A 26,068-nucleotide genomic window follows, 5' to 3' on the forward strand; every position below is an offset into this window, starting at 1 on the left:
TAATTTAGTCAGACAACTATATCTGCTGAATTGTGCTGACAAAAATTATTTTCAAACTCATTAGAAACTATTATCAACTCTTACACTTAAAATAATAATAATATACCACTCTTGATAACAAAGTCCACTTGCATGGCTGCAATCCAGAAACCATTCAAGATCAAGAGTAAAAAGATTTCTGATTGCAGTCTGATTTGTTTTACCTGTTTAAAACAGCACAGCAAATGGTTCAGAATGAATGGAAATAAGCTCCGTTTGGTGCCATAAATGTATGTTTATTTTCTAGTCTCCAGTAAATTATTACAGTTACCATGACAAATGTATGTCAAAATAATATAACCTGTTCACAAGTTTTGAAATGCCAAATCATTGCAACGTAACTTCCTCTGTGATCATGGTTCCCTTAACATCTGTGTTTTTTTTGCGTGTGTGCCAAGAGAAGGAGGTCTACCTCTCCTCACGCCCTTCACCAAGCATACAGGCTGGATTAACCATTATGCTAAGTACCTTTACAGAGTGGAGCTCTAACTAATCTGAGGGCCTTGTTGTGGCTGAGATCTATCTGAACATTTAGAGGGTGTGTATCCTGCTTTTCTCATCTGAAGAAGGTGCCCACATAACCCCAAAGCTTCCTTCTTTACCACAATTAGCTCAATCAAAGAAGCTGGCTCAGTCATCTGGACCACTTTGAACCATTTAATTTCTTGGGACTGGCATTGCAATCACAGATATAATTACTCTTTCCTCTGCGTTGGAGTGTTTTAAAATTCCTCCCACAGCACCGTTTTTATCAATAGAGCATGAGCTTCCGTGAGCAATTACCCTACTTCACCAGATGCTGGACTGCAACTGTAGGCCGCAAGTCAGAGAAATCAGTTAATGGGTTGTTTACACTAAAGTCTTCTTTGGTTTCTAAAAGGGCTATTACCTCCTCAGTGAACAATGCATTTGAGAATACCTGGTAAAAAACAGTCAGAAATTATTCTCATAGCTTTTAGTATGTCAGAAAAAGCCTTAATTAGATTCTGTTTCACATGGTCACATTCTTGAATAAGTTCTGCTCCCCTAAGTTGTTTTTGTTGTTGTTGTTGTATATTTATACCCTGCCGTCTTCTCTGATGAGACTCGGGTTCTGTATGTCCAACAGAATTTTCCTTCCAAATATGGCTGCACTGAGGTCTCTGGTGGAGGGTCTGAGGAATTTACATGTTTGTTTGCTTGTTTGTTTGTTGCATTTTTATTTTTTAAATGTCAAATTGTGCTTGTTCTTTTTCTCAAATATAGTTCCATCCATGCAATGAGGACTGCTAATAGGCACACAGAGCTAAAAGAACTAGCGAACCCATCCAACATTCTGGGAGGGCAAATTGGGACATGACTTCCCCGCTGCTGCTGCCTCCACACCATCCTGCCCCGGCCACCTTTACACACCACCACTGCTGCCGCCCCACCCCCCATCTCACCACCGGACGCCCTTATCCAGCACTGTCACCCACTGCCCCCCATACACACACATACGTCAGGATGCAACACCAGAGGAATAGGAGAACGTGGCACCAAAAACACAGGTCTTCTGGTTCCCAGGCTATTGTGGTACCGCCTTCTGGAATTATGGCAGAGGTGGCAGCGGCAGTGGTGGAGGCCACGGAGGCGGAGAGAGCTAGAACGGGAAATCTGGTATTGGCATCAGAAGTTGGGATGTCTTCTGTAAATCTGGGATGCCCCGCTCAAAATGAGGCAATTGCGCCTTATGCACTAGCGAGATGCAAAGTGGATGAGATCTCCTCCCTGGGAGCAAGCAAATCCCACTAAGCCATGATTTATCTTTGCATTATGTGCAAACACAGCTATTCACAACCCTAGCAGAAGTGTGGGCATGAATTTCACAGTTGTGCCATAGATGGTTCTGTTAGGTTAGAACTTGTTGGAGGCTCTTTCATAGCATGTAGTATATTGTAACCATACCACATTCCCAGATGCAAGGACATTAAACCGTGATGGCTCAATCTGCCCAGCCTTGGGCCCTGAATAAAATAGACCTCTTTGTAATGTATCTTAGACCCATTTTCAGATTTGGCTTGTTTTTCTGTGAAAGCCCATTCCTGAGTACAAGATTAAATGGAGAAATATATTACATGTGCCAGGAGCGTGTGACTGCACTTCATGGCAATTCTCATGATTTCAGGAGCTTCAAAATTGGCTGTTCAAAATTGGAAGTGCATAGAAACATGACCTGGCTTTTGACCGTGTGATCTGTTCCTTTGAGGTCAGGCGTATGTAAAGTTCTACACACAGTACATTCCCATGTACACACAGGGATCCAAACCTTGTATCATGGCCTTAAAAACTAAATAAAATAAAAGATTCCAAAATGAACTTTTGGGATTTGCACTTGAGGCCAATTGTCGCTTCATTCTTTGAAGACACAAACAGATTATTGGCGGCCACCACTGTATATAGGCAGGCGCATCATGCTAAGCACATTGGTTTTATAATTTCTGTAGCATTTGTCAGTTTAAAAGGGTTTTATATTTCATAGCTCATTTATTCCAGACAAAATCAGGTAGGTTAGATGGAACATGGGGTCAGCTACTCAACAGCTCTTGATCTCCATGGCTGAGTGGCTGTTTGAAGCCGGGCCTTTTGCATGGCTTTAAAATGCAAAGGTGGAGTCTGTCTTCTACCCTAAACCACCTCTGTTTTACCAACAAGGCTGTGGAATTCTTTACCTCTGGAAGGAGGGACACCAGTGGCTGCTGGACATCAGAGAAGGATCAATCTATCAATTTTGGTTTCTCTCAGTTTCTCATTCTTCCAGTCTACACCTTAATTTGCCTTTGTTTAAGTTCTCACAAAAATTTGGCAGCATATTAGTGCTTCTTCTGATGTAAATGATTTTGTATGCAGTTTTGCCTAAACATACACATTTTTACCTGTTTATAATGCATTTTTAAGGGATGCATTTTTACCTGTTTATAATGCATTTTTAAGGGACGCGAGTGGCGCTGTGGTCTAAACCACAGAGCCTAGGGCTTGCCGATCAGAAAGTCGGCGGTTTGAATCCCCACGACGGGGTGAGCTCCCGTTGCTCGGTCCCTGCTCCTGCCAACCTAGCAGTTCAAAGGCACGAAGTGCAAGTAGATAAATAGGTACCGCTCCGGCGGGAAGGTAAACGGCGTTTCCATGCACTGCTCTGGTTCGCCAGAAGCGGCTTAGTCATGCTGGCCACATGACCCGGAAGCTGTACGCTGGCTCCCTTGGCCAGTAAAGCGAGATGAGCGCCGCAACCCCAGAGTCGGCCACGACTGGACCTAATGGTCAGGGGTCCCTTTACCTTTACTGCATTTTTATACAGAAATTGTCCTAATATACAGTATGCATTTTTGTAGACGTTATTTTGTTGGAGGACTACATTACCAAATTCAGAGAAGCATGAGGTTTGAAGGGTAGCTTCTTATAAATTTGTATATTTACCGGTAAATTTTGGGAAGTGCAAATTAAGTAGGTTCTCTTTAAAATGCAAAGTGAACCACTTTCTCTCCACTCTCCCACTCTCATTCCTAGCAGACAATTTCCCCCCCCTTTCCCCCTTTTTTACTCTTCTAGGTGGTTTGAAAATATATTTTTATTTGCATTTAGCATATAAACTTTGGAATGAATTGTTTTCTTGCTGCTTTTCTTTGTAAACTGTGGCTGACTAGGGTGGAGGCAGTTATGGAAGGTTTTGTTTATAATTGCTAGTTTCCTTTTTAAAACAGTTTTGTTGTTTTTGTGACCCTGTGTGGAAAAGCAGCAGTTGGGTGCTTTAAATGAATAAGGGAATACCCATCTCCTCCCATTGCAAGCGTCTTTAGTTGCGGTTGTAAGTGTTGCTGCAAGTGCTGCCATTGTTGTGGCTTGAAATATTTTGCCAGGAGAGGAACAGCCACCACCCTGCAAGTTGGAGAAAGTCCACCCTCTGTTCTGACTCTTCGCTAAATGACAATGGCCTGAAAGTACCTGATGCAGTTTCACCTCAGAAGCTGAGCAGATCTTAACCAGGCCAGAAGACTTCTAAGGTAGCACTTTAGTCTTTCTAGGGGAACAAGACGCCAATGAATAAAACAATCAGCATTTCTGTTTCATCAGTATGCATAAAGTGTGCGTGGCTCTGCACTACAAATTGCAGCAGTCAGAACCCGAAAAAAGTGAGAGCGCATCTAATTTTAACTGCATGCATCCTTGGGGCATGTCCCTTTGTTGATAGAAGCAAATAATGAATCGTGGAGCAGTGTGCAATATTGTAAGGAGATCAGTTTTTTGACCAGTCTGCACTCAGTCAGGTGGCATAAATCACAGTGCTAAAACCTCTGAATATTCTTCTAAGTAAAAGATAAAACCACACAGTAAACTGATGTTAATGAAGCATAATAGCTACATACACAAGAATTCTAGACATTCGGTGGTGATGTCAGTGTCTGCCATTCATTCTTGTTTATGGGGGGAAAAGGCCAATGGCATGGAATGCTCAATGAATACCACATAGAGGAAGATAATTTTTAATCACTTTTCCCCAGAAAAGTGAAACTCAAAGCAGCTTACAAAAATTAACATTAAAAACAAGGACAAAACAACTTAGCATCGTGTGTGTGTGTGTGTGTGTGTGCGTGTGTGTGTGGTGTTGGCATCTGTCTGTCCCAAAAGACAATGGAGTGCACCTCTTGGGGTGAAGTCAAACCACAGCATTACCAGAACAAGCCTGGGCAGCGTGTATAGAGCTCCTGGGCTGCTCAAATGACAAGACTCAAATCTCAGCCTTGCTGATGTGCTCCAAAGGAAAGCAGAACCGCACATCTGGCACCAGCTGGGCTGCAGGAGTTGCTGGAAGGAAGCCATAGAAGGCACCATCCAACCATCTTTGGGACTCGACTCCAGATTTCTGTAGGGTTTCCAGCTCAGCCATTTCTTGTCCCGAAGATCTCCTGCAGGGCAGTGGAGATTTAGGATCAGAGTTTTCCTTCTCCTAGATGGGCTACCTTCCCAGGCTGATGAGCCCCCACCTGCCCCTCATTTCCCTCTACAACACATACAGAAGCCGCCTTCTTAATAGGAGTATAGCATCTAGATCAAGGGAAGTAATAGTGCCACTGTATTCTGCTCTGGTCAGACCTCACCTGGAGTACTGTGTCCAGTTCTGGGCACCACAATTCAAGAAGGACACTGACTGGAACGTGTCCAGAGGAGGGCAACCAAAATGGTCAAAGGCCTGGAAACGATGCCTTATGAGGAACGGCTAAGGGAGCTGGGCATGTTTAGCCTGGAGAAGAGGAGGTTAAGGGGTGATATGATAGCCATGTTCAAATATATAAAAGGATGTCACATAGAGGAGGGAGAAAGGTTGTTTTCTGCTGCTCCAGAGAAGCGGACACGGAGCAATGGATCCAAACTACAAGAAAGAAGATTCCACCTAAACATTAGGAAGAACTTCCTGACAGTAAGAGCTGTTTGACAGTGGAATTTGCTGCCAAGGAGTGTGGTGGAGTCTCCTTCTTTGGAGGTCTTTAAGCAGAGGCTTGACAACCATATGTCAGGAGTGCTCTGATGGTGTTTCCTGCTTGGCAGGGGGTTGGACTCGATGGCCCTTGTGGTCTCTTCCAACTCTATGATTCTATGATTCTTGACCATTGGATCCACTACTGGTTTCGTCCACCCAATCCGCCAGAGCCTGTCTTCATATGCAGCAGAAGTAACCTAACTCACCAAGAGTCTGAGACCCATCGGCTGCGGTCACCAGGTTTAACCAGCCAGTTGGAGCTGTTCCCAGGGTGTGGCCACTGTCACTTGCTGGCAGCTTCTAGGAGCCCCCGAAGGGTATTACCCCTCCCATGTCTCCGTGTTTTTTTGTGTTGGTCATACCACCAAAAGATAAGCAGAAAATTAAGGTCCAAAGGATAATAACGTTTTTGCCTGGCACCAAAAAAGCAGATAGTGATGGCATCGGGGAGAGCATTCCATAAACAGGGAACCACTACTAAGAAGGGTCATTCTCCTGTTGCTGCTTTCTGCACCTCCCTCACAGAGGGCACATGGAGAAGTGCCTCAAATGAGGAATGCAAGGTCCAAGTTCATTTATGGGGTGGGGGAGTCCCCGCATGTAAATGTACTGAGCTGAGATATTGGGCTGCTGGGCTGCATAAGGTTTATAGGTCAAAACCATCACTTTTAATTGGGCCTAGAATCCGATTGATAGCCGGTGCAGTTATACCAGGATTGGTGTTATGTGCTCAGATGGTCTTGTCCCCATAGTTATTCTGGCTTCCAGCACCAGCTTTCTTGTGACAGCCTTGACTGTGCTAAGATAGTTCATTCATATTAATATATCGTTCCCAGTAGCCATACTCTTCATTTCTACCAATTTCAAAAACCCATGGTGTGGAAAAGAAGAGATTAATTAAATGGATCAAACTAGTCGTTAATAACATTGTTCTGCAGCCTTCATTTCAAATATGATATCCAAAATGTTCTTGCCGTCTTCTGCCTCTGGGTGAACAGCTATTGAAGGATTTAATAAATAGGTGGTAGCTGGCAGTCTGGAGACAAAACATACCTGAATTGTAAAGTATGTGTAGTGGATTTCTTTATATTTGGTGTTTAAATTCAATGGGAAATGAACATCGAAGGGGCTAAATAGGAAGATAAAAGAGGGAAGCCTCAAGCTGGCACTACGTAGAAATGTTCTTGTATAAAAGGGTTATAAGAAGCCCCACAGTTTGATAAACTATTTATTGGGATAATTGGAATTTATCATCTCCCCTCCCCTTTTGTAAAGGGATTGTTTTGAAAGTGTTCCCCTGGAGGGTCTCTCTTACAGCAGGCACTTGGGAATAGTGCCTTCAGATTAGACCTGCATAATGTTATGACCCCACCAAGCCCAATAAACCCATCAACCATGTAGGGCAGCCCACCACCAGGAAGGGCTTGAAAAAAAGTCTTGTTTTGTTCTTTGCTGTCCCTTGAGAACCTCAAAAGCGGGAGCAGAGACACTATTGACAAGCCCCCAATACAAGGCTGGTGGACTTTGATTTGTCTATGGTTGGATCACAAGATCTGCAAGCTTGCCGTTGGGTCTGTGTCGTGGGATTTGATCTGAGAAGTCCTCTGCCCTGTGAGCAGCCTATGGGCAGGATCTGCTGGACGAACGGGCTGCCAGAAAGGCATAGGAAAGTCTCAACTCCAAGGGATGAGTCTACCATGTTGCAGAGTGTCCAAGCAGTCAACTGGACACAGAAGAAGACGGAAGATAGAGGAGAATTATACAAGAGCACACTGTATGGCTCCTCTGTCTCCGTGGACAGAAAAACACAGCCTATACTACTGTGTGGGAATTATTTTTGTAGATCTCAAAAGCAAAAGCATCTAAACTAGTTCCCAGAAATTGCCGGCTTGGAAGATCAGTAACCTCACAAACTTTTAGCATGGCATATTACTGCTATGCCTGGTTTTAAGAAGAAGGGGAAAACACCATGTCAGCTCTGGTCATTTTTGGAAAGAGGATAAGGTCCTTCATCCCACAAAAGCATTTATGACAGAACAAATAGACAGAAGCTGAAATCTGAAAGCATTTGATCTGGCATACCAGTAGGAAAGACAAGGAAAAATGAAGAGCTATCTGAGCAGAAAAAAAATAGGCTGAGGAAGAGTGACAGGCCTTCAAGCCAACATTGTTCAAAGCCTTGGCAGGAAATTACAGAATAAGAGGCTGGTAAAAAAAGAAAGGGGGCACTCTTTCAGCAGAGTATTACATCAAACATAGGCTCACACCTAGTTTTCCAGGTTTTCCTATCTATTAGCTGTTGTTAACTGTTGCTTAATTGATAAGTTCAGGAGTGTTGTCTGTGAAGCTCTGGAAATGTAAACTGCTTATTGGTTGCATTGCTAAATATGCAGACAGAGCGATCCTAGGAGAGGCCAAGGAAGCACAGAGTAGAGGCTCCCTCCCTGGACGCACAGCCCTCCTGACTCCTCCTGAGCAGGGCAGAAGGGGCAGGGAGGGAGGGAGAACGGTTGCCTTGGTCATTAACAGTGGGCTTGCGTAAGGGCACAGAAAGCAATCAGCATAAAGGCGCTTATGCCTTCAGGATGGTGGCTAATAAATTGTGCACTACTTAACTCCTAAATTATTCCACGTATGTAATATATAGCCCATTTACTAATTTATTAAAGTTACCCCCTTTATTACATTATTTATGGACCCATCTTATGACTGACTCTAGCTTAATTGGAGTAATAAAAACTAATCCAAAACTCATTATAATTTCAAATTCCACAGCACCTTGTGATATAGTTTTTGCAACTCTCTTCCTGCTCTGCATAAGCTATCTTCTGGCAGGACTTCTTCCTCCCCAGATGTAGTTCATCTGCAGAAGGAAAGGAAATTATTAATAGGAAAGTTGCCTTTTTAGTTACTTTAAAGATATCAAAGCATTAATGCGAGAAATTGGGGTGGCAAAGCTCAAAATGTGTGATGTGCTGGAGCACATGCATGAAGCCTTTGACACCTCTCCATGCAGCCTGCCCGGTCCTGTGAAGCTGCGCTTCCTTTCCCCGCATTGACCAGCCATCAGCTGATGCGGGGGAATAGATTACAGCAATTTTGGCGTCATCAGGCTCACTGGGAAGTGGACACGTTAACCTAATTCCCTCCTCCACACTTCTGATGCACCCCAGGTCGCTAATGGAAGCATGTGGACAACAATCTTGCCTGCATCAAGAGCGCTGGAACGGGGGCAGGTTAAAGTTTGGGACAGGAAGATGTGGGAAAAGTGGTGTGTGCATGTTGTAAGCGGGGACAAGGGGTTGAAGATGGTGTTGAAAAATCATAATACTTCATTCTTCCGTCATGATTCACAAGTTAGAACTTAACGTGAATAACTGTGAGAAATAGAAAAGGGAAAGTTCAATAGAGGTTTCATGCTAATTCTGCAATTATTTTCTTTCTTATCTATCATCATCTTTCAGATAATGAGACCCAAAAGGATATCTTTTCCTGTTCCTGAGTGTGTAAAGTTGCTGTTCAATAATAAAAAATAATAATGTGGAAAACAAGTCTCACTGCTTTTTAGAATGTTCTTGTTCCATTAGAATCAATTCCACCTGCAGCTGAAATGAGTTTTGAAAGGGGGGCTGACTCTTGATCCATTGGTATCCATCTCATGGATATGCTGGTTGGATCGTTCATTTTCCCTCACTGTGGTGGGTTTTTTTGTAGAACATTTATCTTTATTCCTTGTGAAGCTAGTCTTTTGCTTTCCAACATAATACTTACAATGTATGTGGAGCATCAAGGATTTTTCTAGAGACTGTAGTGTTTGAGCTGTCATTTCAAAAACGTGGGTTGCAAAAAGGGAATTGGCGATGTCTTTGAATAAAGACAACTTAAGGACCATAGAGCACTCTCTCAGCAAAGACTTTCCATTGTCTGTTACGGCTCTCACCTTTCTCAAACAGGGGGAAAAAATGTAAAGATGCAAGGAAGGAACAGGGTTTATTCTAATGTGCAGCTAGACACATTTTATTCAGTGTCAATATATGTGTGCAGTGTGAAATCGTTTTTTGTGCAGTTAGGCAAAAGGGATTTAATAAGGAGCTAAATAGTTTCTTAAAAAGTAAATGAAAAGAGATAAATAGAAACAGAAAATGAAAATGAATACTGGTTCCTTTCATATCTTCATAAGCTTATAATAATAGTGTGTATTGGGACTATTTACTTGACTAGTAAAAAGCATTTATTGATTCATATTTAATTCCGCTACAAACAGTGTATGTAGGTATGCAAAGCAGCTGAAGGCAAACCACAGAGAGTCCCCTGGTTACATTCTGAGGCACCACACGTGTTGGTGAAATCGTGTATAATGGAAACGCATTGAAAAAGCCTGCAAACACCCTGTTCTGCCCCCGTTCCTCCCTCCTAGTGATGTTTCAGTGACATCTCTATGACGTTTCCAGGTCACTTCCGGGTTCGGCGTGATGCACGTATTGTGCACAGTGGCATAGCGTGGGTTGTCAGCACCCGGGGCAAGGCAAGTAATTTGCGCCCCCTAACCCGTGGATTTGTGCACCCTAACCCTAACCCCCAGATGTTGCGCCCGGTGCGCCCGGCCCCCCTGCACCCCCCACGCTACACTACTGATTGTGCATATATTGTGCACGTATTGTGCGGCAATGGAGGGGGGCCTGCCTGTAATTGCAGTGCTCAGTAACATCCCTGTTCAGCATCAGAGAGTTAGAGGTGTTTGAGCTGTTATTTTAATGCATGTGCAACAAGGGCATAGTGGCTGCCAGGACCTTGCAGAGGTTGTCTGAGGCCCAGGGCAGGAGTCTCGTTAGAAGAAAGCCATAAATTCAAACAAAAAAGCAGCGTGGGCAAGTGTACCTGGCTGCCCTCGCCTTGCCCTCCGCACAGGCCTGGTAGCTGCTCTCCTTCTGGAGAGACTCAGACCCAGGGAGGCTGTGTGAACAACAGGATCAGCCGTGGAGAGACAAAGAAGAGAGAAGTTGAACTAAGCAATATCTTAAATCACGATGGAAGGATTTGGGGCTGGAGCGGCTTTTTGTTGCCTGTTCTTAATTGAACAAAGTCTGCTAAGTGTTTCCCAGGCCATCATCAAAACAAGCTTGTAATATATCTTTTTACAGGCTTTTTTTTTAAAGTAGCGTCTTCCAGGGCTGTGATGTGGAAGCAGCAAAACAAAGCCGGTTGTGACTCAAAGATCTGATTGAGCAAAGGTTGCAGGAAACCCTAGTTACAAGAATAGCTGGTGTGCTGAGATTTCAAGCCGAAAGGCTGAAATGAAACAAATTCTTTGTGATCTATGACACCATCCCAACCTTAGCATTGTGGTCTTTACTAGCTGCATCTGCAGTAGAGAGTAAAATCCACCGCCTTTCTGGCAATTGCATAGACAGAACATTCTGGGACATGCTTAGAGGCCGATGTAGAGCTGGCCGGGGCTAAGAGCATGAGCTATAAATCAGGAATTCTGTGGTTGAAATCTCTCCTCAGCTTGTTCATTAGCAGCACCACATTTAGGGCAGTGTGTATGGTTCCCCCACACAGAGCGCTGAGCCAAGGGGGCGCAAAATAATGATAAATAAAAAAGGAATTATTGTGAAAATAAGAATTATGTAGGGGAGTTCACCAACTGATGTCCTCCCTCAGCTCACTATATTACCAAAGTCTGTCCCTGATCTTAAGTAGGCAATTCTCTCTTGACCTCAACTCCAGTTTACTGTTGTAAATATTAAATAATACCAATAATAATAATATCCCTTTTGGTCACTGCAAGATCTGGGATTCCATAACTGTAGGAGGGAGAACAGAAAAGGGCGGGAGCTAAATATTAGTTCCCTTTGATTTTGTCCATGATATGAATTCCATGGATGTCTAAGCTAGAACTTCTCACCCCTGTAACTTCATTCAAATTGTGACCTTACACTGCATTCCTGGATAGATTTGTCTCAGGGGATTGCCCAGTGTAGATGATCCAAAGTTATTAAATGTTTTCAATCTCATGCCTGTGAACTATGGAAGCCGTGAGGTCCTGGGGTTAGAACTTAGGGTTTAGCTCTAAGAAATGTAGATTCAAATCCCCGCTTAGGTGTGACTCTCCCTTTGTGGCGTCTCAACAAGTCACAGTCTTATTAGACAAAAGTCTCAGTGAAACAGACAGGCCACTCTTAATGCCCTGGAGAGAAGATTTAAAGTATTTGTTTATTTATTAAGACATTTATATATCTTTCTCAAGACCATAGGGTGTTTTAAACTTAATAAACAATGTACTATACATTCATAATACCAAATTAAAACAGTCAGTTATATAAATACAATTCATAATAATGAGCAATATATAATACATAAATAAGAAGCAGTGTCCAATTATTCATAATGTCAAATCAGCAATATAGGAAACCCTCCAAGATCCAGCCCATAGAAACAAATTGTTGTTCACCATGTCACAGTTTCTGCGCTTCTAGTCAGAAACACTGCTAAAACATTCATCTGATGTTTGATAGGATTGCAGGAGCTGTGAAGGAAAAGATACTCTATTTCATTTATGTCTGTGCAAAGTGTTTAAGAATAAAAACCTCAGAAATACTACCAAATGTCCCCAGAATTTTCCTGTAAGCACAGAAAGAGAAAAATCATTAATCCAATGGCTCTAAAGCGTAAAATTGTGCATTTTTCATGTTTATATATGTTATGAAAAGCAATCATCTTAGTAATGGTTGAACAATTCCAAATGAGCCATTATGTTTTGAGCAGAGCTCTTTAAAGGTTTTCCTTCTGAGCAGCAAATCACTTGATCTTAATGGCCTATGATACACCCTAGAGATTTTGAAATCCCCATCCCCAAAACAACACAGGTAACAGTGGTGGTGGTGATGATGATGATGATGGTGGTGATGATGATGATAAAAAACAGCAAAGGTGGTAATGACTTCCTGTGTACCCTCAGCTAGAGAAAGAGGAAGGCTGGAAGTCATAGGTTCACAGGCAGGTCATCAGATCAAGAGAATTTTCACCTGGGTCTCAGGCAGGCAGGATTTGAGGGCAACATGCTAAACCAAGCCGTAGTTTAGCTCAGTAAGGTACAGCAGCCAAGTGGCCACATGCTCACACATTCACACATACCAATGGTTTGACTTAGTGCGACGTGCAAACCAGCCATTGTATTCCCGTGTGCCAAGCAGAGTAGAAGTATCTGCTCACATTCCCCTTGTTCTCCTCCCTGTCATCTTCTCACTGTAAAATGTTGGAGTCTAAGCCCCTTGGGGCTTGTTACTAAGTATAATATGAGGCGGAAGGGATTCAAATCTGTTAGATAGCTCTGCACTTGCATATAATTCATGAAACTAAGTTTGTGCCTGATAATTATTTATACGTGAACGATAATTTGGTACAGCCTTGGATCAGTAGATACTGATTAGACCTGAAACTGGTGTGGAGTTTTCCCTTCCCCTTCTTCAATAATGATTTGGAGAGGCAGATTAATGGAGTTGTTTGTTAACTGCCTTTATGAAGATGGATGTTTTTAAATAGAGCTCTGTTGAATTTTCGCCTTCATTTTGAAGGCAAGCTGTATGAAGCTGTATGAAGGCAAGCTCAAGGGATGTGAAAACCACCCCCTGAGTAGGGAATGCATGACTCTGTCTGTTTCAGTTTCTCTCTGTTTCTTGTTTTTCTAATCTAAAGTTCAGTTCTCTACATTCCCATATCAGTTTGCAATTAAAAAACAAACCATGTTCTCATGAAAACTCACCAGCTTTTTAGTGTGAATTTCTTCTAAGACACACATTTTTGTATGCAACTTGCATCCAATTTTGTATCCAGTCATAGAATTAATTCTAAGATACAGGTTTTGCAAAGCAATTTTCTGTAATAGAATGCATTTTATGCATACTTTACCATAGCATATGCATATTTGTACAGATTATTGGGCTGAAGAACTGCACTGCAAAATTCAAAAAAGTGTAAATTTTGAATGATGACTGTGTTTTGTTTCATGTCTTGCTTCAAAAGAAACATGTGGATTTTGTGGGTTTGCTCTAAGGTATGAACTGAGTCAAATTCCACCCTCCCATTCCTACCCACAAGAAAACTCTGTTTTCCACTTTGTGCTGTTTTCACACCTATTTTTGAAAACATTGTTTCCCTGGTCCCCTGCTACTTCGGTAGCAAACTTATATGTTCATCCAGCCCATCAGGATCATGTAGTGACTGTTATGTCATCACAGTGCTATTCAGATTTGACTGCATGGTGACATCAGGGAAGCTGGATGAAGATGTAACTCAGATTTTGCCAGGTTCTAGATTGAACATGGAGTGCACCAGAGGGGCCTCGCTGCAGGTGTTTGCCTTGAGCCCAAAGGAGCCTCCAGCCAATGGGCCTAAAGGCAAAAACATCTTTTTACTCACACAGGTAACAAGTGAATGGACATACTCTGAAGCACTGCTCTAAATTGACTTTTCCTTATTAAGTGTGCTCTGATGAGTAGATTGTACCTATATTCAGATGCGCTCTCGTATTCCCAGATGTTTATATGGAACATCTCTCTCTCTTTTGCCATCTGTAGTTAAGTTCATCACCATTGCGCAATCCAGCACAGCAAAGGTAATAGAGGTGCCTCCCATTTCCCCCGGGAGCATTTTAACATCTTTTTGGGCATCACCAAATCACCAAGTCTATGGGTACAAGAATGTTCACAAAACCCACCCACCCCAGTTCAGTTCATCTTATTTTTTTAAGTGGATTGGCAAAGATTTTCCCACTATATTCCACTGCTGTGTCATTTTGTCTCACATCTGTCCATAACAGCTGCAGAAACAAGGAGCCGCAACTCAGAATGTGTGAATTCAGGAACATACCTCACTATGTCCCTATTATGTGAATGAGACGTATTCTTGAATGCACACATTTGGAAATGTGGCTCCTTGCTTTTTTGTTTGCTTGCAAGTTTTTGGCCTTTTACAACACAGCAGCATCCATGTTTATTTGGAAGTACATATCTGTCAGGGGTTCAGAAGCAGAGACGCAGAGAAGGGTGGAAACAGAGAGCGAGGGGGAGGAAGCCGAAGGGAGAATGAGTGATGATGACGACCCGAGATCTCCAAGCCTAAGCAGTGAGTCAGAGGACTCCCAAAAGGGAGCCCCAGTGAGCAGAGCAAGGGGGGGATCCGGAGGGACACCCCAGGAGGAAGGGAACAGAGGAGATTCAGAGAGCAGCAGCTGGAAGTCGGGACCCACGCTCAAGACTGAGAGCAGCAGGGAGGAAGGCAGCCAGGCATCGGGTTCCGGAGGCCGTCAGCAGGAGGGAGGGCACGAGTCAGGGGTGGTCACGCCCTCCTCAGAGAGCGAGGCAACGGTCAAGAGGAAAGTAGAGAGTTGGGCGCGCGCGCCAAGTTCAAATGCAGCGGAAGCTGGAGCAGTAAGCAGCCCGGAGAGTGAGCCAGGTCCCAAAGCCCGCCGAAAGGAAGCGGAAGGATCAGGGGGGTCAGCGTCAGAGGAGAGTAGAAGGGAGGAGTCCCAGGGGGGCAGAAGGACCCAGAGACGTAGGGAGAGGCGAAGGAGGTGGAGCAAGGCTAGGGTATTAAGCTGGTGTGCAAGAGGCGGGGACTCAGATGGGTCTTCGCCGACCTAGGGCAGAAGGTGTAGAGCTGCACGCTGCAGTTCGGAAATGAAACCTGTAACTCAATAAAGACTCTTTTAAAGTGGACGCTGTGTGGCGTGGTCCTATGTGAGCTGGGACCTGGTAGCAGCTCTGACAGTAAGACCCATCTCACCAAAGCTTCAGAAACCTGAAACCTCGCAGCGGGAGCAGAAGCCGCTAGGGGAGGAAGAGGGGTGTCTGTAAGCAAGCTCACAAAGGTTAGCAAGATGACGGAAGAACAGAGGATCTCCTCGCTGCAAGAGGCAGTGACCCAGTTGTCCTCAGAGGTATTGGCTTCCAAGAAACGGGAGGAGGAGACTACAGCCGCCTACAGAGACCTACACGCCAGGTTTGAAATGCTTGTTAAGCAAGGGCAACCGGGACCCAGACCGGAGGGCGTGGGATTGGCACGGAGAGCAGGAGGGCTTGTGGCTCACTTCGATGGGACTTTGCAACAGTACCCTAATTTTAGAGCAGACGTAATGTGCGCACTGCAACTGCTGGCAAAAGACTTTAGAGATGAGGAAGAGAAGGTGGGGTTCATATTGTCCCATTTGCATGGGGATGCCAAAGCCTGGCTGCGCAATTTGTGGAGGGATAAAGATCCGGCGCTTCAGAATGCAGATGCCTTTATCAAAGCGATGGATGCGTGTTTTTTGTCTACTATTGATGTGGATCTTGCCAGACGGGAGATTCATGGACTAAAACAAGGGAGGGCGAGCGTCCGGCAGTATCACGCCCGATTTTTTGCGCTGGTCAGTGCTTTAGAATGGGATCGGGATTCGCCCCCTGTCAGAGACCTCTTCTGGGAGGGTCTAAGTTCTGCGGTTAAGGATGAAATTGCAAGGGGGGAGAGGCCCCGAAGCACGCAGGAGGTGGTCCAAAGGGCGCTGACTGTGGGGGTGAGGCTGGAAGAACGTCCATGGTGCAGAGATGAAGGACGTGGAGGGCGCGAAGCAGCGAGAAGTTTCTCTTTCGTTCCGAGGGAAGCAGCGCGTGCGCAATCCACACCTCCGCCAGGAGGGGGAGGGGAACCGATGGAGGTTGGAGGTGCAAGGGCTCAGTCAGCAGCCAGAGCCCTAGCACCGGCAGCAGTGAAAGCGAAGCCTCCTAGAGGGAACAGGAAGTGTTACATCTGCGAGGATCCAGGCCATTTGGCGAAGGAGTGTCCCCGGAGGCTCCACAAGCACACTGCAGCCTCAGCAATGGTGACTGCAGCAACGCAGCAAGGAGAACCACAGCAGGGAAACGACGATGTCTGGCTGGAGACGGAGGCACTGGGGCCCAGCCAGACGCATCTGTGAAGCAGCCCCCAGCGATATTGCAACCCACGGATCCCCTCCCACCCAAACCAGTGGTGCAGCTCACAGCGTCTCTCCAGCTACCCAACGGCGTCACTATCGAAGTGCCGCTTTCTGTGGATTCTGGAAGCAACGCAGACTTTATAGCGCAGAGCTTTGTGGAGCAGCACGCTATACAGCTATTGCCTGCCACTCTGCCCCTGCAAGTCGTCACAGTGGATGGCAGAGAGTTGCTAGGGGGGCAGGTGGTGAAGCAGACGCCACCAATGGTGATGCGCCTTGGCAACCACAGGGAAGTCATCAGTTTTAATGTCACCCAACTGTCGGACACGCCCATTGTGTTGGGCATGAGTTGGCTGGACAGGCACAGTCCGACACTGGCTTGGTACCAGAGACAACTGATCTTCGGCTCCTCTTATTGCGCAGAACACTGCATCCTGCCCCGACGGGAGGGAGAGGAGGAGGAATCACAACTGCAGTTGGGAACGTTGCAAGCGGTCCCCCACAAATACGCGAACTTTTTGGAGGTCTTCTGCGAGAAGGAGGCGGACAAGCTACCCCCTCACCGGCCATATGACTGCAAGATTGACCTCCTACCGGGGGCGACGCTGCCGAAGGGGCGGCTATACTCCATGTCTGAAGATGAAATGCAGGAACTCAAACAGTTCATCAAGCATAACCTGGAGCGTGGCTTCATCAGAGAGTCCAAGGCAGTGGGGGGCAGTCCCGTTTTCTTCGTGAAAAAGAAAGACACGCCCCAAAAAAGACTCGTTGTGGACTACCGCCTTTTGAACCAGATGACCAAACCGTCTGATTACCCCATGCCCAGGATTGACGACCTCCTCGCGACGGTGCGCAAGGGACGCGTGTTCACCAAGTTGGACCTACGAGGGGCGTACAATCTCATCCGCATGCGGGAGGGCGATGAGTGGAAGACGGCCATGTTCACACCGCTGGGCACCTACGAGTACAGGGTTATGCCCTTTGGATTACAAAATGGCTCTCACTGTTTTCAAGCTTTTATGCATCACGTGTTGGAGGGACTCCTCTACAAGACATGCGTCTGCTTCCTGGATGACATCCTGATTTTCTCGGACTCGCAGCAAGCTCACGACCGAGACGTGAGGGAGGTGCTCAGCAGGTTGCAACAACATAGACTGTACGCCAAGCTGGAGAAGTGCCAGTTCGACACGAAGGAGGTGGATTTCCTGGGATACAAGTTGTCGGACAAGGGGATAGCCATGGACAGCACCAAGGTTCGTGCGGTATTGGATTGGAAGAGCCCGCGCAACCGGAAGGAGGTCCAGCGGTTTGTCGGCTTCGCCAACTTCTATCGCAAGTTTATCAAGGGGTTCGCGATGCAGACGGCAGCAATTACGGACACGCTCAGCTCCAAAAAAAAGAAATTCATCTGGACGGAGCAGGCGGAGCAGTCCTTTCAAGCGCTCAAGCGTCTCTTCGCATCGGAGAAGCAACTGCTGCATATCGACCCCAGTAAACCGTTGAGGGTAGAGACAGACGCGTCAGACAGAGCCGTGGGAGCTGTTCTGCTGCAGCGAGACCCGCAGGGGGTGTGGCGGCCGGGAGCGTTCTACTCCAGAAAGCTCAGCAAGTCGGAGCAGAACTACACCATCTGGGACAGGGAGTTGCTAGCCATTCATGCAGCTTTCAAGGCGTGGAGGCACTTCCTAATCGGCGCCAAGCACACGGTGCAGGTCTGCACGGACCACAAGAATCTGGAGCACTGGCGCACGGCTCAGTTCCTGAACCAGAGGCAGATACGTTGGGCGGAGTTCTTTGCTGACTTCAATTTCCGAATAGAGTACGTCCCAGGCGACACCAACATCATGGCGGATGCACTGTCCCGAAAACCGCAATACCTAGAAGAGGTGACGCCAGCGGCGGCCATGCACATCTTCGCACCGACGGCGTGGGCGTGTGCCTCAGCTACAGTAGACCTGGATGCGGTGCGACGTGCATTGCGGGACGACTCATTCGCACAAGACAAGATGGCGGAACTGCTCAGAGGCACGGCTACCACGGACGAGTTCCAGGTGCGGGACGGCTTGCTCCTACGCAAAGGGGCTGTCTATGTACCAGGAGACGACCTTCGCGCCAAGGTACTGCAACAGTTGCACGACGCACCCACGGCCGGTCACTTTGGCACAGAGAAAACGATGGAATTAGTCGCGAGAGACTTCTGGTGGCCCAGGCTGAGAGGGGAGGTCGCGGACTACGTCGCGAGGTGCGACACCTGCCAGAGGGCCAAGCCGGTACACAGACCACCGGCGGGACTGTTAGAACCGCTGCAAACGCCGTTTGAACCGTGGGAGAGGGTGGCCCTGGACTTTGTGACGGATTTACCCAGCTCGAGAGGCAAGACAGCTGTGCTAGTGGTGGTGGACTTGTTCACCAAGATGGCACATTTCATTCCGTGTGCGAAGGTGGCCACGGCGGAACAAACCGCCAAACTGTTCATAGATCACGTGTTCAAAGTGCATGGCCTGCCACGGTCTATCCTGTCCGACCGCGGACGCCAGTTCATCTCGTCTTTCTGGCAGAAGCTGATGGGTTTTCTAAATGTCAAGGTCAATCTGGCATCAGCAAGACACCCGCAGACCAACGGGCAAGCAGAGAGGGTCAATGCCATCATGCAGCAGTACCTGAGATGCTATGCCAATCAACAGCCTGCGACGTGGGTGGATTACCTGCCGCTAGCCGAGTTCGCTTACAACAACACGAAGCACGTGTCCACAGGAGTGACGCCGTTCTTTGCCAACAATGGGAGGCATCCCAGAACCTTCCCGGGACTGGAGAGAGTGGGGGAAGGAGAACCACAGACGGCGGACGCGTTCGCGTCAGAGCTGCAGGCGGTCCACGATCAACTCAGACGGCAGCTGGAGCTAGCTAAGCACGCCTACAAGGTGCAAGCTGACAAGCACAGGCGGGTTGGCGAAGTGATCCAAGTGGGAGACTGGGTCTGGTTGGCAGCCCACGCAGTGCCGACCAGGTCACTTGCCAAGAAGAAGTTGGGGCACAAGCAAATCGGTCCGTACCAAGTCGAAGCGCAGATCAACCCGGTAGCATTCCGACTGGCGCTGCCGGAGGGTTCCAGAATGCATCCGGTGTTCCACAGGTCGGTGCTCACTCCCTACAAGGCACCTCACAGGTTCCAGGAGCCAGGGACGGCGCCAAGTCCGCTCCGGGAACGGACGGAGACGCGGGGGGTGAAGCACCAGGACCACATCAACGAGGTCACGGAGATTTTGGACTCCAGATGGGGGGAGGAGGGAGTCGAATACCTCTTAGCCAGAGAGGGCACCCGGGCCAGCGCCAATAGCTGGGTACCAGACTACGCTTTGGAGGAACCCCTGCTCAAGGACGAGTTTCATGCCCTCTTCCCACACAAACCCATGCCAGCGAGCTTCTTCGACGACTGGTTGTTCACACCCACACTTTCTTCCAGCACGTTCCATGGATTCGACTCAGAAGGGGAACCCGCACGGAGCACCCGTTCCCCAGAAGGTTCACCGGCAGGTTCGGCATCAGGCAACTCGTATTGGTGGGACGATCGACCAGAGGAGCAATGGCGCAGGAAGTGGCTGGAGATGCCAGGTCGAGCGACCGACGCAGAGACTGACATGGACGTGTTCGGGGAGGACCTCGGGTTCGAGCACGGCGGTACAGAGATGGAAGAGCAACAAGTCAACGTCGACGACCGCGAGGGGGAAGACTCGGAGGTTTTCAGTTGGCGGCCACCCACGGGGAGCGACCTGTATCCAGCATTCCCTCCCATGATGATGGAGCACCCAGCACCCACACCTGACAGCGGGGAGGGGGGAAGGGGGGGCTTCGAGGGGGGGATGGATGTCAGGGGTTCAGAAGCAGAGACGCAGAGAAGGGTGGAAACAGAGAGCGAGGGGGAGGAAGCCGAAGGGAGAATGAGTGATGATGACGACCCGAGATCTCCAAGCCTAAGCAGTGAGTCAGAGGACTCCCAAAAGGGAGCCCCAGTGAGCAGAGCAAGGGGGGGATCCGGAGGGACACCCCAGGAGGAAGGGAACAGAGGAGATTCAGAGAGCAGCAGCTGGAAGTCGGGACCCACGCTCATAACTGAGGGCGGCAGCAGCTGGAAGTCGGGACCCACGCTCAAGACTGAGAGCAGCAGGGAGGAAGGCAGCCAGGCATCGGGTTCCGGAGGCCGTCAGCAGGAGGGAGGGCACGAGTCAGGGGTGGTCACGCCCTCCTCAGAGAGCGAGGCAACGGTCAAGAGGAAAGTAGAGAGTTGGGCGCGCGCGCCAAGTTCAAATGCAGCGGAAGCTGGAGCAGTAAGCAGCCCGGAGAGTGAGCCAGGTCCCAAAGCCCGCCGAAAGGAAGCGGAAGGATCAGGGGGGTCAGCGTCAGAGGAGAGTAGAAGGGAGGAGTCCCAGGGGGGCAGAAGGACCCAGAGACGTAGGGAGAGGCGAAGGAGGTGGAGCAAGGCTAGGGTATTAAGCTGGTGTGCAAGAGGCGGGGACTCAGATGGGTCTTCGCCGACCTAGGGCAGAAGGTGTAGAGCTGCACGCTGCAGTTCGGAAATGAAACCTGTAACTCAATAAAGACTCTTTTAAAGTGGACGCTGTGTGGCGTGGTCCTATGTGAGCTGGGACCTGGTAGCAGCTCTGACAATATCATTGTGTCCAATGAAGCTTACTTCCACGTAAGGGTGCAAAGAATTGCAACCTTAACAAAATAAATTGCTTAATTACAGAAAATCATAACACCTGCCCATAACACCACAGCCAATGTGTTAGATCCAATCTTAAGTTAGTTGGTCTTTAGACCAATTTAGATAAATGGGGCAAGTTAGTTGTGACTTAAGTTTGAGTGGTTTCAATGTGAACTAGCTTCAACTAACATAGTCTGTATTCAGCTAAATCAGTCTTTTTTCATATATAGAAGTGCTTTCTTTGTGTGACATGTGTAACATTTGAAGTGGCCACAAAATGATCACAGGATCTGCAGAGCAGCAAGAACATTAACAAGCCATTATGAGCTGTGGTTATTTTAGAAGAGTAAGGACAGTGCTTTCAGTGAATTACAAAACAGATAGCGCTCCAGTATGAATTTATCTCCATTCTGTAGGGTCCATAGCATAATGGTTAATCCAGCCTATTTTTACCAGTGTTTGTATTCATAGCAAAGTTGAGCCTATGTGTTTAAGGGTCAAACTACACACGATGTAGGAATTCCCTGATTGGAGCTCTCAATGTCTTTTTATTTTAGAAAGAGCAATCATGAGAAATGGTTTGGGGGATAAATTGGATTAGGCTTATGGCACTGAGGGAAGGAGGGGGGGTCTGTCTACACTTTGCCCCTTGAATCAGTTCCCTAACTTAAAGTGCCCCAGAAAGCTGCAGAGCAGGTGAGCAGCTAAAGGAGATGGGAATTCCAGTCACAATTTCCATGTCATGTGTAGCCTGCTGACCCTAAGAAGCTGACACTTAGAGCTGTTCACAATGTTCCAAAGTCAATGATCACAATTTCCATTGGCATGATTTGTCTTGGTTCCCCACTTCCTCTCACCTAAGGGGGAGACTTACACCTGAAAAAAATGTCTCTAGAGTTTAAATTTAACTACTAGGAATTGTGATGCAGGTTCAGTGCAAGAGCAGTGGAAATAACTGTTGTTCCTTTTTGTTGCAACAGACGAACCAAACTCCTGGAGTTCTCCCTCTGCCACCTCCCCAGGTCTGCCGGAAGTAACTATTTCCCTTGATGACATTGTCTCACCATTACCTTCATCACATCTAGCCCAACCCTCTGACCCTTCCCACCAGATAAACCCAGAGCCAACATGGGATATCAAGAGGGAACATGATGTAAGAAAACCAAAGGAGCTTTCAGCAAATGGCCACAAAAAGAAAAGGGTAGGTGAGCAGAGAGAGAGGTCTGCAAGTCCTAAAAAAGTAGACAGGTCAAAGCACGAAGAGGCTTCTCGGAAAGGAAGCTCAGAAGGCAAGGGTAAGGCTGGCGAAAGCGGCCGGCCGGCGTCAGAAAGCAAGGCGGTTGGACTGAGCACAATGGCCGAGGCGGCGGTACGAGATCTTGGGTGTGCAGGAACCAATGATGAACTGGCCGGGAGATCCAAGTGGATGGAAAGCAAAAGAGGAGGATCGCTCGGTGCAAAAGATCACAGTGCCACAGCTGCCCCAGGGAAGAAGTTGGCTGCAGCTTCCGAACACGTCAAGCTCGATTCCATTGGTGCTACAAAGACATACAGTAGCAATAGCAGCAGCTCGCATGGAAGTGACACGGATCACAGCCAGAAGGAATCTGAACGGAAGCTCAGTGAGTTCCCACGGAAGGGACACCTCCACTCCATTAGCACACGTAGCACGAACACGACAGCCCGGAAGGCAACTGTCTCACCCGGACCATGGAAGATTCCTGGTTCTGACAAGCTACCTGATGTACTAAAATCTGGCACTTCAGCTATGAGCAGATAAATCAGGGACTGTTGCCTTCTAACTGTTTCGCAGTGATGCAGAACATCTTTCTTAGCGTCTGTCTCACATTGATTTACTTTAATTTATTTTAACTGTCACACACACACATACATGCTCAAAACACTGAGAAATGGAAACAATAACATGTATTTCCATGACAGCGTGCATAGCATCCTAATAAGTTGAAGCAGCATATAGTCACACAGTATTTAAATGTGACCCTAAAGTCCCCCAGTTTCATTTCAGAGACTTTGGCAGCTATGGAAGAAACCAAAATAATATGAAGGACAGTCAACCACAAGGACAGTGCAGTGTAGCTTTAGTATGTTGTTTTCCACTGCATGAAGGACTTTGGATTTTCGTTCAAACTTTATATCAAGAAACTGGAAGAAGTTAGAGCAATCACAAACTGGAACATCGCCTTAAATAAAACTGCACGGAGAAAGCTAAAAGTGGAAAAAGAAATCTTTTATCTGAGTTAAATGTTGTAAATAAATTGTTCTCAACATATCCAGACAGGGGTTTGAAGCATTTGAAATTGTATATCCATGACATGTCTCCACTGTTAACACTTTGGAAAAGATCACCCAAAACCAGTAGCATAATTCGTTATGCAAGGTGTGCAATCCTAGTGGATTAGCTGGTGCGATACCATTTCTACTGCCATTTTTGTGAACAACCCATATTTCTGTATGTTGGGGTGGAATTGTATCCACAAACCTAGCCTCAAAAAGGAGATTGCCACAGGTTACTCACACTCCCCCCCCCCCATGCACCAGGATTACTTGGTACCATACAAATTTTGACATGGAGAACTGTAACATGCAGTTCCCAGACCACTATGATGAGAAGGTGATTCTTGAAAGATTGAAAAATGCAGTTTCCTTTCAGAAAGCCTCCATCTCCTGCAGGAACTATTAATTGCCTCAACACTTGTCCAACTCTCATTTAACACAACTATCCTTGAGTTTTTGTCTCCCATCACACGCTAAGAAATTCTAAGGCAGAGCTCCAAGAGACATGCTCATCCGTTATCTGAAGTCATATATACATCAGGCATCCAGCTCTTATCTTGCGTCCATATTTTTATTCAGAACATTCTTGCTTTTAACTTTCGAATCTCAAGTGCCATGAGAACATTTCAACCCATGCCAGTGAAGTACAGCTTCTCCAATGAGCTCCATTAATCAATTCTTTATCCCTGAGAGGTTTGCTATTTTCCCAGCAACAGCAATACAAACAACAGCAACTTGGTAATAATGTGGGAGTTTTTTTAATAAACAAAAAAATCACCAAGATAACTATGCTTAGGAAGGATGTGTTTGGCAAACTCTCGTGTAACTGGGAAATACATTGCTCGATGATGGAGCAAAAATCCTGTTGGTGGAAGTTTTGATTTGGAGAAGACTGTGAGGCAGTGATGGGATGTTAGCCATTCTGGTGATGGGCAGAGCAGGAAAACAGCCTCATGCTAGCTCTCCCAGCTTCATTTTTCCTCCAGGAGATACGGAGGCATCGTTCTACCATAGTTGGGAAAAGTCAAAAGAAAGGATTTTGCACCTTTTAAACAAGATGCTTATTTTAAGAACTAGTCCCATTATAATTTTTTAAGAAAGCACAAAGATATGTAGCTGTTTACAAAATATATATATATATAGTTTTTAATTAAGAAATTAGAGATATATCTTTATCCTCCAACCTAGACATTTGGCATAATTCGCTGTTAATTTATTAAATCTGGATGTTGGACAAAATTTCCCTAATCCAAATGGAAATGCACATCCATCAATATTATTTCCTATTGTATAATGAACAGAAACAAACAGCATTGGGGGGTAAATAGTTGAGATTATGCTTGCATAAACTCCGATTTGCACAGTGCCCAGCAAATCCTTGTGCAGTAATTGCTTTATGCGGTTGTAATTGATAACCTGTGAAGACAGCACATCATCTAAACCCCATTCCAAATAATATTTCTGTGTAGTGTTAGCTGTGAATTTACCTTGTACAGCTCTATCGCTATAAATATAATTCCATGTATTAATAGTCACAGAAAGGCTGTGAGTGAGCAACTATTTTTATGAAACGCACCACTATGGATAAATTAACTTTTACAGAAATCTTGTTTACTGTATGATATTCTAAACCACTCAAATAAAATATATATCCAAGAATCTTTTTCCCAACTTATGCTGTGTAATACTTTTTTTATTGGGGGGGGGAGATATATCATGAAAATACTGTTTGTCTCCATGCACATCCCGCTGCAAAGAGAGTGCCATTTTTCTATAGGACAACCAAGTCATCACACACTTTTAAAACCAACCTGCAGATTGAGCCTTTAAAACCAACCTGTAGATTGTAGCTGTGGTGTCGGTGCAGAATTGGGCCTCGACAGAAGGGGAGGAAGGATTAACCCACAACGCACTCAACAAAAATCCCTCCCCAAATCTGCTATTTAGCACAGGAGGAACAATCTCACTGGCCTGACATGCACAGTCCGAATATATGGAAAACTGGCAGCTGATACACATGATCTCAGCGTATCCTGCTTGGTCTGTATGCAGAACCCCACAGTTATTGCTCTGAATGGCTTCTCTCATTTCCCTGCCACCCCATTATATGCAATATAATGCCTAAAGCAATGTTCTAGTGGTGCAGCTTCCTGTCTGGCTTTGAAGGGAGTTGTAGTCGTACAGCATCTGAAAGTCTCCCAGCTCCCCATTCTCACTCTAGGATATAATGGGAGGGGAAATATGATGGTCAGCAGACACAAAAACTTTACAGAGCACCATTATCTGTGGTGACTGCTTCACTGCTGGCTTTACCTTCTTTCACTGCCGCACCTGAGAATCTCCAAAATGAGAATTGCTGACTGCTGACTGCAGAGAGGGTGGTATTGAGGGCATTTCTGCTCAGCCTTGAGTGAAACTGCGCTTGGAAAGTTAAGTGCCAAATCTACAGGTTTTGTTTTACCTGGGGAATTACTCATTATATGCTTCTTTTTATGAATAAAGCATTTTAGAGACTAATCTTTTTTAACCACTAAAGGTGCCTTCTTAAGGCCTTTCAGTGGCGTAGCGTGGGGGGTGC

General features: G+C 46.3%; 1 protein-coding gene across 16 annotated transcripts in view; it reads left to right on the forward strand.

The window, feature by feature from the left end:
- The window catches only part of MAGI2 (membrane associated guanylate kinase, WW and PDZ domain containing 2), a 621,598-nt gene extending 596,437 nt beyond the window's left edge, over positions 1–25,161 (forward strand). For 14 of the 16 annotated variants that reach the window (XM_082239441.1, XM_082239452.1, XM_082239456.1 and 11 more), the window contains one exon: positions 22,176–25,161. In XM_082239441.1, coding sequence (XP_082095567.1) covers positions 22,176–22,975 — 800 coding nt within the window. In that variant the 3' untranslated portion in view covers positions 22,976–25,161. The remainder of the gene's footprint in view (positions 1–22,175) is intronic. The other 2 variants (XM_082239445.1, XM_082239446.1) reach the window with 2 other exon arrangements.
- Positions 25,162–26,068: the final 907 nt, after the last annotated feature.

This window comes from Podarcis vaucheri (assembly GCF_965113315.1).
Source record: "Podarcis vaucheri genome assembly, chromosome: 10".
Lineage (NCBI taxonomy): Eukaryota > Metazoa > Chordata > Lepidosauria > Squamata > Lacertidae > Podarcis > Podarcis vaucheri.